Genomic DNA, 17,768 nt, shown 5'->3' with positions numbered 1-17,768 from the left:
GAAAAGGAGAGGCTGGGCGACGTGACCTTTAGTCTCAGCACTCTGGAGGAGAGGCAGGCAGGGTGTTTTTAGTGCAAAGCTAGCCTGGTCTATGTAGTGACTTCTAGGCCATTCAGGGCCTAGAAAAATGTTTTATTTTTCTAAATAAATTATATCTTTATAGTTAAGAGCATGAAAGAACGTGCAGTTCTAGCATTGGTGACTCTGTAGTGTGTGAGTGGTGGCTTCTGTCCATCTGTCTGTCTCTCAGTGTATCCAGTTCAGCTTTTCTATAAGGATGTCCCACTGTAAGACTGTTAATGGAGGGTTTCTGTCTCTGTTGGTCGGCAGTGGCCCAGACAGATTTGCTAGCGTGCTGTGTGCTAGTCACTATGGGGACTTTGTGTGGACTCAGAGCCCACAATGATCTGTGTAGTGTTACTGCAGGCTTGCTGAGGCTGGCATAGGAGCCACAGGCAGGCCTGTGCCCGTGTGCTTAGTCAGAGTCTCACTGTAGCAGGGAGCATAGGGGCTGGATTTGAACCCAGGTCTGTCTCCATCTCCTCCTCCCTGCAGTACAACTTTTCAGTCATGTAAATACTTTACCATAGGCAGGAGACAGGTGTGAGGGATTTTAGTGTCTGTGGTACCTAAGCCTTTTGTCCTAGGTTTTTGTTTATACTCTGAATGCTTTCAGTCTGTGAGGACACTACTCTTCTGATTTGGTATTTTTAAAATGTGCACGCAGGGCACATGGCAGATGCTAGCTGGTGATCAAACAGGAGAGCTATATACAATTTCATGTGGAAGATGTCTTAACAGCACTTGCACATTTTGTTGGAGCTTGTGTGGAGCCACCTTTCCATCCTGTGGGGCGGGCCTGTGCTGGGCACTATCCTCATCAGCAGGCCGCCGTGGGCCACTGCCAGCAGCACACGTGGAATTCAGCATAAAAGCTTTCTGCTTCAAGCTCAGATTTTTGACCCCACTGCTAATACAGATGTTCTCATAATCTCTTCTCTTCATCCCCCTTTTTAAATAGAAAAGAGTAGAGAAGAGAAAATTACATGAGTAATTATAGTATTAAATTACTAGAAGAAGCCATTTGAATTCTTTAAAAATTCTCTTTTCAACTTTAGTTTCCCATCGCTGTCTTCTTACTAGTGAGTGTCCTGGACGTGGCCAGGTTTGGGTACAGTCTATTTATCAGGTGACATTGCTGCTCCATTTCATTAGAAACATTGTGAGGGTTTGATGTGATGTGACATTTACGTGATAAGCTCCGCAGATGGACTGTGTGGCCTGCGGTGGCTTCTCTCCCTGAACCGTCACAAAACCAAGCTGTGTTATTCTGTCCTCAAGTACTGACTCTCATTGAATTCCAGGGCGATTTGACAAGACTGTGATTGAGGAGCGACGGCAGTGTGCCGAGGACCTGCTGCAGTTCTCTGCCAACATCCCCGCCCTGTACAACAGCGAGCAGCTCCAGGACTTCTTCAAGGTGTGTAGTCTTCCCGGAGGTGAAAGTGCGGAGGTGAAAGTGCGTCATTTCATGCGGTTCCCCTGGGTGTGTAAAATCCAGATAGCTCTGTCACTTCTGAGTTTTGTTACTTACGAGGCAGTAGAAGGTTCTGCTCAGTATCCATTGCTGTGGCAGAGCTGCTGTCTGTGGTGTAGACATTGCAGGTTCCAATTTACAGGCTTTAGAACCTTGATGCAGAAGGCTTGGAGGGCTGTGTTGGAATACACTGGGAAGGTGAGGCTTCGTGGGCTCTAGGCGCTCCTTCTGAGGCCTGCTTGAACGGCAGGCTTTCTGAGCACCACGGTCCACACTCTTTCTTTGTGGCAGGACCTAGTGGAAGTGCTCATTGCAGTCTTGCAAAGGGTCTGTGCATTGTGTTTCTAGGTCATTGACTATATGTGGCTTATGTTTCTTGACATGTGGCACTGCTCTCTGACCCTTTCATTTGTTTGGATGTGAGATGGACCTCAGATGTGAGTGGCAGGCCCCCGCTTTGGTCCCGCTGCCTTTGCCTCCCAGGTGCTGGGGAGCAGGCATGTCCATCATTGTTAACACTCATTTCCTTACTTGTTTGAATGTCACTGTCATTGTTGGTGGGTATCACAGTTCTTAAGCACATTCCCCAGTGCAGTTAACTAGCTTTCATAAAGAGCAGAATGGCTGTGTCATCTTGTTTGCTCATTTCTTTAGCAGAAAACACACACTTGTATAACTTTACTTTCTAAGACACAGGGGTGCTGGGCTACAGTGGTTTTAAGCAAAGATCAACTTTTGACCTTACTTAGTTGACTGAAGAAGGGTCGTTGTTTGAAGGACATTGCAGAGTCACAAGTAGAAATAAGACTCCTGTTGACTTCCATGGTGATAGTGTTGTTCCTGATGGTCTCCTTACTTCTGGTGTCATTACTCTGCATACCAGACTCAGAGCACGGCTCTGCTGCGTGTGTAGACCCAGTGTAGGGCTTCAGGGGAAAAGGCCAAGTGAGGGCGAGGCTGCTACTCAGTGTTCTCTCGTGCTCTCTGGGAGTGAGGTCTGGGAGGCCCCACCCTGCCGAGTAAACCAGTGCATGCCACGGGCTCAGAAGTTGGTCGGGTTGTGCGCGTGTGCGCGCACACACACACACACACACACACACACACACACACACACACACACGGTATGTGAAGACTGGAGCTTAAGAGAAGTCAAGCTGATGTGGGGTCTGTTTCCAGCAGACTCAGGCAGGTGGCAGGTGGCAGGTGGCAGGTGGCAGGTGCTGTCCTGTCCCCACCCCACGTGAAAACGTACTTGTTGGCACTATTCTTGCCTGATGCAGGCATTTACCACAGTAACATTTCCAACACAATAGCCCTGAGCATCCAGCTTCTTCCATGTACTGTTATGTTTTATTTCCATTTTTATTCAGTTCGGTATATTGTAATATTTCTGTTGACCCATTGGCTATTTAGAACCGTGGTGACTTCTAAATATTTCTGGATTTCCAAGTCTCTTCTAAGCCTGAGTTTTTATTTGCCATCTCTGTCATCTTAGCCTTCGTCTCCATCTTCATCCTCCTTGTGTCCTGCGTCTGTGTCATATTTTTCTTCATCCTTGTTTTCATGCTCTCCATTTTCCCCTTTGAGGCAGTGTTTCACTCCGAGCCTCAGGCCTGGATCCTCAGGCCTCCTGTGTGCATCAGAGGCATGCCCGCCTAGTGACCTTTTTCTTGTGATCCGAGCACATAGTATATGATTTCAGTCCCTTTAAATCGACTTATTTCCTAGCACACACTGTATCCTAGAGACTGTGCTCTGTGTACCTAAAAGGACTGCCAGGAGGACATTCTGTGATGAGCTCACACTGCTGAGTCTTGTCAGGTGGGGAGAAAAGGGCCTGCTCTTCTTGTGAGATTTGATATCTTGATTGTAGCATTGTCGTAAAAAACTGTTGATAGAAGAAAGGAAAACAGATGTTAAAGAGCAAAGGAGTTAGCGTCTCAGTGATATAATTGCTTAAGGGGAATAAGCCTGCTTGTCTCTGATTGGAGAGTTCAGGCCATAAGGCCCAGCACAGCAGCCTGACTGACTTACTCTGGGAAGCGATAGCTTTGAGGCTCACCTTTGTAAGTGTGGGTACAAGATTAAAGAGCTGGTCACAAGGACACTTGACTTCCTTCAGTGACTTTGTAACAGTCCACACTGGAGCCCAGACTCACTTCTGCTCCTCGCAACTGGGCAGCCGCAGCCGCTTAAGTGCTAGGTTTGTAGTTATGAGTATCATAGCTTCATCAAGAAGCTGTGTGTGTGTATATATAAATAAAATATTTATATAATATTTGTTCTCAGCAGCCAAGGGTTCTTGACTCTCGCACTAGGTGCTACACAGCAGCCCGTAACTGCAGATCTCAACCCCTCTTCTGGCTCTGTAGTCACTGCACACCTGTAGTGAGCACGCATACAGTCAGGTACACAAATCTATTCGTAAAACAGAAAAAAATGTCTTTTTACATAAATCTCTTTATGGTGGGTGGTTTTCTCATGTGTCTCCTCAGATCACATGATATGCTGTTGATATGATGTCACTTGTGACTGCATAAAATTCAGTGACTTTCTGATGAGTCCCTACTGGTTACAATGATCAGGCCCTAAGGATGCTGAAAGTTGACTAACTGCAGTTTTTGCTAGTCTTGTGTTTCCTTAAAGTCTGTGGCAGATCTTAAACATGCTGCTTTTCACCTTGGGTCTGGACATGGCGGTGCACTGTTCTGATTCCAGCATTCAAGGGGCAGAGGCACTGCCTCTGAGTTCCAGGCCAGCCTGGGCTGCATAGTGGGGCAGCAACAAACACCTCTGAGTTCCAGGCCAGCCTGGGCTGCATAGTGGGGCAGCAACAAACACCTCTGAGTTCCAGGCCAGCCTGGGCTGCATAGTGGGGCAGCAACAAACACCTCTGAGTTCCAGGCCAGCCTGGGCTGCATAGTGAGTTTCAGGCCAGCAGCTTAGGTTTGCAGAGAGATCCTGTGGAAGTAATTTATGCTGTGCATTCCTTGTTCCACTTACTAAGCATGGCTGTGGTGCGTTGGTACAGCCGAGCCCTGGCAGGGGTGATTGACTATGTTCTGTAAAAGGTTCAATCTGTGTAGTAACTCCCTCAAGCCTTGTGAGTGCTTGGTGGAGAAGAGGGGTGTTTACCACTCATCTCTTTGTGCTCTTACTGAAACATGGCTGCTCTGTCCTTCTCAGGGTGGGATAATTAGCGATGGCTCTGAGCTAATTGGCCCTGCCGAAGCTTACCCAGACTCCTTGGCCAACACCCTTCCTGAGTGTGGTACTGAAGGTAAGAGACTGTTTTCTTGTGTTTCAAAGGTTTCAGTGGCAGAAGATGCAGGTCACAGCCATGTTACATTGTAGTAGCAGCTGTGTATAGGAGGTGGAAGGTCCTTCCTTGGTCTGAATTCCTTTCCTCAGGCTCTGTACATGAGCACTGGGCTGGCTTGGTGACACCTCACAGGTAACTGGTAGCTTTGCAGTGCATGGCACTTCTGCCCTGATGGTATGACCAGGACATCAGACCTCAGCAAGACAGTTTGTATACAGACCGTGGACCTTGCTGTGTGAGTGTCCGCTGGAGCCCACCCAGCAGCCCCTGACCCCAGCCCAGTCAAGACCAGCTTTAAAAAAAGTGGGTCACTGGGGAAGCAGAAGCCCAGGGCAGCTTTAGTGTTGGCTGTGCTTCCCTTTGGACTTTGCTTTCAATCTCTTAACTTCAACGTTGTGATACATCTTGCTCTGGTTTTGTTTAGCTATACGTGAACTTACATGCAGATTTTAATTCATGTCTTTTGGCTTTTGGATTTCCTAACTACTTTTCTTTAGGGCAGGTTATAGAATATAAAAAAAGAGAGTTTGTGCTATGGGATGGGGAGGATCTTCATAAATAAAATAGTCAGGTTTTTCTGAGATAGCCTAGGCTTAGCTTGTCACAGTAATTCATAGATGAGCCAGCACACTTGGGCCTCTGCCCGAGAGTCCTCCTGAGAGTGCACTGGGAACTCAGGTCTCCTTGGGTCTCAGTGGAGGGGTGCACCCACTTAGACATCTGCAGTCACACTGTCCTAGACGTGCTATAGGATGTTCTCATTCCGGTTTGGTAAAACTAGCAGGTTCCTGTCTGTTGTGTGGGATGATGTGTATACACAACAGCATGGACACAGACACTGATCTAACAGACACACACACACACACACACACACACACACTCTCATACACTCTCACACACACTCTCAGACACACACTCACACATACTCACACACAGACCCTGACACACTCACACACATTCTCAGACCACACACACACTCTTACACACTCATACACACATACACACATATACACTCATACACACATACATACATACACTCTCAGACACATATACACTCTCCCACACACTCTCCCACACTCATGCTCGTGTATACACACACACACACACACTCTCATACACTCTCACACACACTCACACATACTCACACACAGACCCTGACACACTCACACACATTCTCAGACACACACACTCACACACTCTTACACACTCATACACACATACACACATATACACTCATACACACACACATACATACACTCTCAGACACATATACACTCTCCCACATACTCTCCCACACTCATGCTCGCGTACACACACACACACACACACATTTACACACACACACACACACACACACACACACACACACACACACACACACACATTTTCTCCCTTGCTGGTAGAATCCAGCAAGATATTACACACATTTTTTTCCTTTAGAACTTCCTCCTTAGGAGTACAAGTCTGGGAGTTTTTCTTTTCCTTTCCCCCACCCACTTGAGGCTGTGTTCTGTGCAGTATATGCATGCTGTGTCCCCATGGGCCTCCATGGGATGACCCTCAGCCTCTGACTTCATCCTCATTTTGCTGAGGTCATAGAAAAACTTGCTGAGAGTTGTGTTGCTTTATAGTCTGTCTTGCTGTTGGAAAGAGGATGTCTTATCCAGGACAGCTTCTTGCATGGGTTTGGAAACGTGTAGCCTCTGCTTTCGGGGGCCACTGGCTTCTCACTCTAAAGTTGGGTTTTATGGGTGACTTTTCTGGTTGACATGATCCGTCTTTCAGTTGCTTCCAACTCCATGTTCCTGAGAAAGGAATTCCTGTGGAATGTGCTAGTTCTGTGACATCCAGCAAAAACCAAAGAGCATGTGGAAGGTTGCCAAGGGGTGGCGACTGGGGGCGCTTACCCCCCTCGATTTAGCTTTGGTTTGAGAATCTTAGGCTGGGATGGAGGGTGAGAGCCTGGTGGAATCCTCTGTTGCACGTGGGGCTCCACGTGATGTGGGAGGCTGGCCAGAATCCATTTCACATGCCCACTGGCATTGGTGGGAGCCGTTAGGAGGCCTGTGAACTTCATGATGGTCCGGGGGAGGCAAAGGAGTGTTATTTAAAATGCCTTTTTTCGGAATGGTATTTTAAAATATTGCAAGGTGTTGAACATGAGCAGGTGACCGATGCGCTGCCTCTCAGAATCCTCTAAGCTTGGTTAGTCGGTCCTGATGAAAGGTACCACCCTTGAAACTCTCCATTGGCTGCTTTTTCCAGCTACACCCTAGTTCCTAAAGGTTCTGTAACCTTCAAAACTAGCACTGCTGGGCTGGAGAGATGGCTCAGCAGGTAAGAAAACTGACTGCTCTGCCAGAGGTTCTGAGTTCAATTCTCAGCAACGACTTAGTGGCCCACAACCATCTATGCAGGGATCTAATGGCCTCTTCTGGTGTGTCTGAATCAGCAACAGACAGTGTATACTCATATAAAATAAATAAAATACAGAAAAACAAAACACAAAACCTAGCACTGCTGACCAGACACATGAGCTGTGGGAGACATTTCACATTTAAAACACAACACTTGCCAGGGTAGAAATCCAGACTGAAGAGGGCCGGTCTAGGTCATCAGCTCCCACAGAAGTCCATTTATGTCTTTTAAGGGCGACCTCATCGTGGTGCTTCTGGGGTCTGAACACACAAGCTTTTGGAGACATTCACTTCCCAGAGACAGATCTGGATGCCAAAGGATCATTATTTCTGTTGTTGTTTGTGACTGGAATATACAACTGACAAATTCTAGTTTACTTCAAAAGGAACATACTAATGGAAACATGAAAACACAGAATTTCTGTTTTAAGATTATTATAGTACAGTAGAAGAGTGAGGCCTCTTTCAGATTGTGTAAAACAGTAACTTGATAGTTAAACTGGCAGCTATTGTAGTGTGAAGTAAAATTAGGTTTTCAGAGAAAAAGTAACCTTTTCCTTTAAAAAACAATTTTTCTTTTCTTTTATGTATATGAGTGTTTAAACTGCATATGTGTTGGTGCACCCACGTGTGCACGACACCGTTGGAGGTCAGAAGAGGGAGTCAGGTCCCCTGGAGCTGGAGTTCTGAACAGTTGTGAGCTGGGAACCTGTAGGAGTACATGCTCTTGATGGCTGAGCCAGCCGCCGTCCAGCCTCCATGAGACCCTGGCTCCTTGCTCTCTGCTGTGTGGAGGGCCATGCAAGCCGTTCCCCGAATGATGAGGGGACACCTAGTTGTTGGTGAGCATCTCATTTGAAACTCGTGTGCTTTATTTGAATTAGTGAGATGGTGACGGGAGTGGGAGCACAGCCTCTGGGAGCACGTCTCTCTGTTGGCCTGCTTTTGAGATACAGGTGCCTTGCTGCTAAGCTGTTTGATTTTGATAGTGTTGTTTATTTAAAACATTGGAGGATTAAATGTAGAGTGTAGAGTTATTTCAGTTTGATTAAAACAACCTTTTGTATAAGGCTAGGCTAAGGCCTTTGTGGATAAAGCGCCCATCTACACAGGAGGATCTGAGTTCAGATCCCCAGTGCTCAGGTAGTTTCACTGCTCCTACAGCGAGATGGGAGGTGGGGGCAGGAGAGTTCCCAGGAAGCTCATAGGTCAGCTAGCCAGGTGTGGTACAAATAAGGTGGAGTCCAGGACTGACATCCAAGGTTGTCCTCTGACTGCAGGTGTGCTGTACCATCTGTGTGTGTGTGCGCATGCACACAGGCACACGAAAATACATGGAGGATCAAAAAAGAAAAAATCCATTGTGTTATTTTTTCTTTGTGTTGTTTTTATTTAGTGAATTTAAAGTTTATGCTTCAAGGCAGAGCCACTTTAAATGTGGACATCCTTAATCTGGCTGTTTAGTGACATGTCTGTGTTAAGACTAAAGTCTTTGTGGTGTAGAGTTCTGTAAATTATGACAAAATAGAAACTCCAACTAAAGCAGGTTACACTTGTAGTAGGATTTTATTTTACAAATATCCACAAGGTGGCGCTGTGGGAATTAAAATCTTAGGCCTGGGCTTGTCCTCAGTCCTGTGGCTTCCTAGAGTGGGTCCCTGTCACTCGGATAGAAGTAGTTATATTTTGTTATTACTTACTTACTCACTGTTGTTCACAGTCTCTGACTAGTTACATTTTCTTCAGTGGTAAATCTTAAAATAGGGAATTTAATTTTATGTAAATTTAAGTGCAATCTAACCGGGGCTGGTGCTGTACACCTGTAGTCCCAGTACTTGGAAGTTGAGACAGGAGAATCAGGAAGGCCAAACTCACCTATACAGTGAGTTTAAGATTAGCCTGTGTTTCAGAGTTCCTTTCTTACAAACAAAACCAAGGAAACCCTAACAGATACAGTGTATGTATGCTGCTTGTAGAAGAGAAGGCACAGAGAGTTTGCATGATTCTTGAAATCCCAGGGCTGGTGTGGTAACACGGGACATTTAGAATTTAGCGGTAGGGTGGCCACATTAGAAGGGCATGGTTTGCTTTGGTCGCTTGGGTTTCGGATTAGAAGGGACATTAGATGTCACAGAGTACTCTCCTTCTCAGGTAAACGAGGGGGTTTGGCGATGGTCAAGTGTGTGCTGCTAGGGATTTGCTGAGTCCCTGAACTCTGACGTGCTGTGAAGGGTGATTGTGTTCTCGGGTAGGAAGGTCAGGTGGGTCTGGAAGGACTGCTCAGCAACTGTGGAGGTCAGTTCCCAGAATCCACTGGGCGGCTTCACAACCTCTCTTTCCTCTGGCTCTAAGGAAGTTCCGTGCCCTACTCTGGCTTCAGAGGGACCTGTGTATACATTTGCACGCATGTGTGTAGGGTAACAGTTGGAACCTGGAGTCCACAAAACAAGACGGGCAATGGAACAACAGACCCTGAGGCCAAAGGGAGCTGTGTGAGCACTTCACCATGCTTCTGCTGGCCTGCACTCAGGATCAGCACTGGCTTTGAAGCCTGTTCTGTTCCTTGTAGATACACAGTAGGGTCTGTGGGGCTCTGAGGTTTCTCAAGGGTGAAGCACAGGCACATTGTTAACCTAGGAACTGTCAAAGGCTGGTTCTTCTGGCCTGTAGCTGTTGAGCCGTAGATGTCAGGATGTGACTAGCACACAGCTCCAGATTTCGGGATTTTCTCACAGGCATATTTAGAAGGGCCCATTTCGTTCTTCCTTTAGAAAAATGTATTCTTTGTAGTGTGTGGTGGCACATGCCTTTAGTCCTGGCACTTGGGAGGCAGAGGCAGGTGGATCTCTGCGAGTTAGAGGTGAGCCTGGTCTACACAGTGAGTTCCAAGACAGCCAGGGCTGCTTGTGAAACCCTGTCATGAAAGAAAGTATTCGTTGACAATTTCATATATGCATGTGGTACACTCCACCCCTCTCTTCCTGCCCCACTCTCTCTGGACCCCTCCCCTGGAGATCTCCCCCCTGCTTTCCCTGTTTAAGTCCAGCGACCTGCAGAGTGTCTGTTGTTATGGCTGTTGCTGAGTGTAGTGTGGTGCTGATGGCTGAAGCACAGGCTGCTTCCCCTGGCTACACTACTGAAGAAAAGAGGCTGCTCTCCCAGCATGCAGTTGGTGCTGTGCACTCCCCAGCTAGGGATGGGGCTGCGGGAGCCCCTCCTCCATGAAGGAGTCATTCCAGATTCTATCTGATCTGCACATCATCCACCTCTGGGTCATCTTGGTTCTGGGCTAAGTGCTTTTTGTGTGCATGAAGCAGGAGTGATTGCTGCTAGGTCAAGTAGAAAGTCCCTTTGGTTGAGTGTGGCAGTGTTTGACCTGTAGAGTTGAGTGAAGGTGATGAGCTAATAGTAACGAGGCCACGTGCTTTATATATAGTCCCTGCGAGAGGCCACCTGTTGTCAAAGGAGACCGATCTCTTTGTGCGGCTGGTCTTCAAATGCGGGGCTCTGATGGCTCATGCTGTAAAGGCCCTGTGTGTGGCCGCTCAACCTTTCCCCCAGGCCCATCTTTCAGAGGTGGTGTCCCAGGCAGAGTGTGCTCTACTGCCTGGCTCTGAGCAGTTCAAAGCCCAGAGGTGAGGGCAGGGAGGTGGACTGGGATGCCAAATAAACCCCTCCTGTCTGTAGCTGCTTTTTTAACAAGTCACCTGAGGCCCTCTAATAGCACAGAGACTGGAATCTCTGTGTTCCACACCCAGAGGCAGGTGACTCATGGAACCTTTGACTTTCCCTGTATCCCTTCCAAAAGAGGCCTAGGGCTGTGTGACTGTGTTGGAGGGTGTGCCTGCTACTCCACCATGTCCTAGAAGGGCCCTGAGGCTGGACTGGCTCTGACAGGTCTCTGTATACTGTATCCAGAACCCACGGCTGCCCTACCCACCCCTCCCCTTCCTCCTCAGAGAGACCCTCAGTCTGTAAGGTGCTTGCAGCTGCCTGTGACGTGCTTACTCTCTCTGGGTTGTGGTCTCTACATCACGTGATGCTTAGATGGAATTTTATATAAAACTGGGTGAGTTGTAGGGCCATGCTGAGCAAGACTACATAAAGCTGAGGTACTCGAGTGTAAGATGGGTGGAGTCGGTACTAACTAGTTACATGTCTTGTGTGTCTTTGCATCTGCCTGTGTACACACATAGACACTTGTGTGTTTGCACATCATGTCTATATACATCTATGTGTACACATGTACACTTGTGTATTTACATGCCATGTCTATATAGGTACATGTGTGTGCATATATACACGTATGCTTACTCATCTATCTGTACATCTCTATATATGTGCACATATATACATGTACACACACACACACACACACACACACACATGAATGAAGAATGGGGTTTTGACTTAGTGGTTGGTGTGCACCTCCAGAGGTTTTTAACCTATGGTTGGCTGCTTTTTGACCTGTAGCATGATGGTGGAGGCTCTGTGGTAGACTTTTGCCTGGTGTATGTGAGGCCCATTTGATCCCCAAGCCTGGACTGAAAAATCTTTTCTTTTTAGGCAGCTTGTTGGAGAGTACTTCCTTGAGAAGGGAGTTGAGAAACCGCTTCAATAAGGAGAGGGAGACCAGTAACTGTGGAAGCTGGCAAGCCCTTGATGCAGGGGCTGGGCCAGGTCTCTCAGGCAGTGTGCAGTTTCTGCAGGACTAAGGCAAGGAGGGGTGTAGGTCTCACTCATCCACAGTTCTGCTTACGCTAAGAGTACCTTGGCTGTGCGGCTGGATTATCCATTCAGGGTTACATTCTGTAAATGACGTCTTTAGCTATACTTTCAAGCAAACCTGCATTTGAAAGACAGCAGCATCTCCTTTGAAGTCTTCCAGGTCTGAGGGCTTTCCATGCTAAGCACTTGCTGAAGCTGTGTCCTGGCCGCACAGGACAAGTGGTCTGCACCCACACGTTTCTTCAACCCCCTCTGATTCTCAGAGTGATTTGTAGTGTTCATTGTTTTGCAGTTCATGGTTTGTATGCAGCTTGAACAACAGCACTAAGCGTCTACCCGAGATGCTCAGGATCTTCCGTGGCTCAGGATCTTCCGTGGCTCAGGAGCAGCTGTCCCCCAGGGCTTGCCATACATGCTGTGCACAGGCAGGGGCTGCATCTCTATTCATCACAGAGTTCTAGGCCAGCCTCTTTGTACATGGGTCTGCTTGTTTTGCTGTAAATTACTTAATCTTTGGTATTTGTGTGTCTTAGTTAGGGTTTCTATCCTAACTAAGACAAACATCATGACCAAGAAGCAAGTTGGGGATGAAAGGGTTTATTCAGCGTATAGTTCCATATTGCTGTTCATCCCTAAAGGAAGTCAGGACTGGAACTCAAGCAGGCCAGGAAGCAGGAGCTGATGCAGAGGCCACGGAGGGATGTTACTTACTGGCTTGCTTCTCCTGGCTTGCTCAGCTTGCTTTCTTATAGAACAGTGCAGATCTCCAGATGTGTGTGTCTGAACTGTTTCAGGGATGGCATTTCGAGTTTTATCTTACAGAATCAGTAGCTCGATGAGTGGATTTGAGAGCTGTATGTGCTCCTGATGTTTCCAAGGATCCGCAGTGTGGAAACCATTTTAGTAATACAGTCACCTAAGACATTTTTCTGTGCTGACCTTTGTGTTGAATGTCACATAGGAAAGCCATGAGGGTCAAACTGTTGGGGATGGTGGCACCAAACCAAGATTGGTTATTGCACATGCTGCTGGTAAAGCGGCACTGTCTGAGTGCTCTGAGGCACAGTGCCCTCCCTGCTAAGCCACCATGCTGCACTAGGGAAGGCGGGTGTGAGTGGTGGAGCGGAGCTGAGAAGCCACTTGCTCGTGGGCGGCCATTTTGCTTGAATCAGTAGCAGACAGACAGCTGTCATGAGGCTTGTGTGTGTGGTGCCATGTGTGTTTTCACATGTTTCAGTGACATTTCACAACATTTCAGTGTTGAAATGAGCTCGCTGACTCTTCAAGGAAAATAGCTCATGGTGTTTGTTGTCGGTGAAAGAGTTTTCCTCCCCAACTTAGGGCTTTTGTGTCACTTTGAATTTGACAGTTTCCTAGTGTGATTTTTATTCCATAATAATGAAATAGGAGGTTGATACGTGGAAGGTCTGTGGTAGTCAGGGAACTAACATTTTACAAATAATTGATTTGTTAGGCTATAAACAGCAGGGATAAAGATGATTTGAGACAGACCAATGGATTGACATGTAGTGAACCCTACAGATTCCGGTGTCTGGATTTTATGTATTGTTCATTGCTGCCAGTTTTAAGAAAGTAGCACCATGGAGTTTTGGTGTCATGAAGAAAACACAAATTTGGGAAGTTTAGGATGGCTCAGCAGGTAAAGTTGTTTGCTGCCAAGCCTGACAATTTGAGTTCAGTTCCTGGGATCCATGTGGCCGAAGGAAAGCACTGACCCCCACAGTGTCCTTTGAGCTCATGGGAGTGCTGTGGGTTCCTGCCCCTGCCCCGCCCAGAGTAATAACAGGAAAGGCAGAGGGTACAGCAGCGGCCACTCTTCTGTATGACTTTCCCTTTCATTAACATCTTCCAACTACAGGCTGTGACAGCAGGGAGTTCACAGAAGCATGCATCGGAATACCTCTCGTTCTGTTCAGCTAGATGTCAAGACTTGCAAAATATCAAAGGTTGCCATTTCTCCCAATAAATATTTTTTGTTTTGATGAATATAGTTACTATTTATAAAATATTTAATGTGTAATAGTTTTAATGTTTTATTTCAAAAGATTTATTTATTATTTAATTTTTTATTGTTTTTTTGTGAATTTCACATTATGCATCCCAATCCTACTCATCTCCCCCTTCCCTTTATACCTGCTCCCACCCTTATAACCTCCCCATGAGAAAAGGAATCTCACTGTGGAAGCTGTAGAATCTCACTGTGTAGCTGTGTCACTGTGTGTCCCACAATATACCCTCTGTCCACACTTCTTTATTGGGAAATGTTCATTGCAATGAATCATTGGTCTGGTTTGAGGCTTCTGGCTTCTGCTACACCATCAATACTGGGTCCTCACTGGGACTCTTCTCAGATGTCCTGTTGCTGCCCTGTGTCAGGGAGATCCTGCAGCTTAGGATCTATAGGAGGGGCCCTTCACGTGCTCCAGCAGTTCATAGATGGAGTAGATGTCGGGGTGGGTCAACTCAAAGCCCCACATCTGGGCCTGGGTGGTCCCTGGTCAGCCCACCATCTCTCCCACATCCACACCCCAGGGCAGGCTTCTCAGTGCTCCCTGGCTGGCTCATGCAGTGCTAGAGTTGGCGCGGCAGAGCCAGCTCTCTGCTGTCTTACTCTCAGGGCAGGACAGGTGTCAGGAGCCATCGAGGATAGGCTAACGACATGCAAATGATGACGTTTCTGGAGACCGCTTGTTTTGTTTGGTCTGCGGTGGGAGAGCTCTGAGAGGCAAGGCCCAGAGACTCCATCCCAGGATTGCTTCTAGCAGCCGATGTGCCTTTGCTGTCATTATTAACTTAGCCTAATAATTCTTGGGCATCAGCCCACTCTATTGGGAAGATTTTCTGCAGATCAACAAAGATGTACTCTCTTGTAGTAATGCTATGTAGACAAATTGATGATTTTATAATTCCTAATAATGTTTTATTATTATGGAATTCCTAAATTTATACAAGTAGTTTTGAGCCCTCTATATAGTATGAAAGCTGTGATTAGGGCTTTATAAATCTACACGAATCATGGGCTGATTGCACTAGGATAGGAAGCGGGCTTAGAACAAATTTACAATCAGGGAAAACTTTGTTTCTAGGTTAGCAATGAAACCATTATCTGATAACTAAAGGTCATAAACTAGGAATGGACAATTTATTGTAGGTTCAAGGATAAAAAATAAAATATTGACTAGATTTGTCTATACAAACTTCAAAACTAATGAGATACAAGGCAGATGATTTGCCTTTTAGCAAAACCATGCTAACTTATGACATAAGAATTATTGTTTTAAAAAATAAAAGAAATTATAAAAAGAATTATTGTTTTAAACTTAATGAACTTGTGGAGCTAGTGAAGGATAAGGAATGTTTAGTTAGAACACTTGTGAACTTTCCTGCTGAAACTCCTTATTTGATTTGTGATGAACTTTTGGAATGTAAAGATGGTTGAAAGACCATGTGATCTATTCTCTCCTGAGAAAGTGTGGGAACTCAGAATGGTGACAGTAAGCAAGCAGGCTTCTTCCCACTGACAAGGACATGACTTCCTTCAGTCAGCAATGAAAAAGAAAAAGGTTTTTTCTTTCACAAATAGAAAGATGAAACTTTTTTCAGCAATAAAGAGGATGAGGTTTTTCTCTTACTTAGGATTTTCAGCAATAAAAAGGTAGAAGCCTTTTCTTTCTCTGAGCAATAAAGGTTGAAGCTTATTTTTCATCCAGAATGAGTAAGTGTTTTATGCATTGGTACTTGCCCAGTGGAACTTGCTCGTGCGGTCTTTTGCTCCATCTACCAAATATATGTGTATGTGCATGTATATATACATACACACATATATTGTGCATGTGTATATATATGTGTGTGTATGTATATATATGTAAATATGCATGAATACTTGTGGAGTTGAAACAGGAGGTCAGGCCTGACCAGAATGTGTATGTGTGTGAGTGTGTGTGTCTGTGTGTATTTGCTTATGTAAAAAGTTTTTCTTGCTCTGAGCATGACTTTCTTTTCCTGGATGATGAAATCCAGATCTGTAGGAAAAGAACAAAGAACAAGAATAATCACGTCTTTACAACCCCCTCCCCCCAATTCAGAGGTGGGCAGGTTTTAATCACAGCATAAGCAAGAAATTGTTAAGTTTTTAGAAGCTGTCAGCTTCCAGTCTCAGTATAGTTAGAGAGAGTTAATAAGACAGAGATCTTCAGTCTTTGGGCTTTCATCCAACTCTCTGTGCCATTTGAACCCGTTTCCCAGCCAGAGCAGGCCTCCACGGGCCTGTAACTTAGGTCTGTAACAGAGCACAGCTCTGCTGTGCTGCCTGTGTGTGTGTAGGGTCTGCTCTCCCGAGGACTGCAGCAGGCGCGGGGCGGAGGCAGTTCTCCCACACTTTCATGCACAGGGCCAGCTTGCCCACACCCCTGCCACCAGGGCCAGCTCTACTGTGTCTCCTGGGTAAAGTGCAGATTCTGTATTGGGCAAGGGGTCCGGGGCAGCTCTGCAGAGCTCTCAGACATCAACATGGCCCCAAGCAGCAGCACAGTCCAGGGAGGTCCTACTGGCCTTTGGTGGGGCCATGGACCCAGACATGGCCATAGGTGGCATTGCTGTTTCTCTCTACCCTCAAGTCTTCGGTTCTGCCTCTCTTCATTGTGCACAGTCCTTCTGCTTCTCTATCTCTTCCATCTCTCCACCACTAAAGTTGCTTATCTTAGTGGTGCCGAGAGCCCTGGGTGTCAGGGGTCATCTCTGTAGTAATCACAGGAGTGTTGTGCTCCACCTGTGCCATGTGGCATGAGGCAGAGGTTGTCTCAGATGTGGTTTGTCTGCCTGGACCTGTGTGACACACCTGTGTGTCTCAGGCTTGCTCTGTATTCAGACCCCATGGTGTTGGACTGGATGGGGCCAGGAGGGAGGTCATCTCTGGCTTGCTCCCTGCCTGGCCCTGTGGCACTGGACTCTAAAAGACTTATTTTTATCTTATATGTATGAGTGTTTGCCTGCATCTGTTAATGTGTGCCTGGTATACTCGAGGCCAGAAGGTGTTATATCCTTTGGAACTGGGCTGTAGATGGTCATGAGTTACAGACAGATGGCTGTGAATTACAGATAGATGACCGTGAGTTACAGATAGATGACCGTGAGTTACAGATAGATGACCATGAGTTACAGACAGGTGACCATGAGTTAGAGACAGATGACATGAGTTACAGACAGATGACCGTGAGTTACACAGATGACATGAGTTACAGATGGATGACCATGAGTTACAGACAGATGGCCATGAGTTAGAGACAGATGACCATGAGTTACAGACAGATGACCATGAATTACAGATGGATGACCATGAGGTAGAGACAGATAACCATGAGTTACAGACAGATGACCATGAGTTACAGACGGATGACCATGAGGGAGAGACAGATAACCATGAGTTACAGACGGATGACCATGAGTTACAGACGGATGACCATGAGTTACAGACAGATGACCATGAGTTACAGATAGATGACATGAGTTACAGACAGATGACCATGAGTTACAGACAGATGACCATGAGTTACAGACAGATGACCATGAGTTACAGACAGATGACATGAGTTACGGACAGATGATCATGAGTTACAGATGACCATGAGTTACAGACAGATGACCATGAGTTACAGATAGATGACATGAGTTACAGACAGATGACCATGAGTTACAGACAGATGACCATGAGTTACAGACAGATGATCATGAGTTACAGATGACC

At 46.4% G+C, this 17,768-nt stretch overlaps 1 protein-coding gene across 4 annotated transcripts in view; it reads left to right on the top strand.

The window, feature by feature from the left end:
- Rps6kc1 (ribosomal protein S6 kinase C1) overlaps nucleotides 1-17,768 on the top strand; it is a 144,728-nt gene that overhangs the window by 25,641 nt on the left and 101,319 nt on the right. For 3 of the 4 annotated variants that reach the window (XM_052200297.1, XM_052200298.1, XM_052200296.1), the window contains 2 exons: nucleotides 1,365-1,480; nucleotides 4,724-4,817. In XM_052200297.1, the coding sequence (XP_052056257.1) occupies nucleotides 1,365-1,480; nucleotides 4,724-4,817 (210 nt within the window). Of the gene's footprint in view, nucleotides 1-1,364; nucleotides 1,481-4,723; nucleotides 4,818-17,768 lie in introns of those variants that run through there. The other variant, XM_052200299.1, reaches the window with a different exon arrangement.

Source organism: Apodemus sylvaticus, chromosome 12 (genome assembly GCF_947179515.1).
Source record: "Apodemus sylvaticus chromosome 12, mApoSyl1.1, whole genome shotgun sequence".
Classification (NCBI taxonomy): Eukaryota; Metazoa; Chordata; class Mammalia; order Rodentia; family Muridae; genus Apodemus; species Apodemus sylvaticus.
This window is presented reverse-complemented; position numbering and strand designations above follow the sequence as displayed.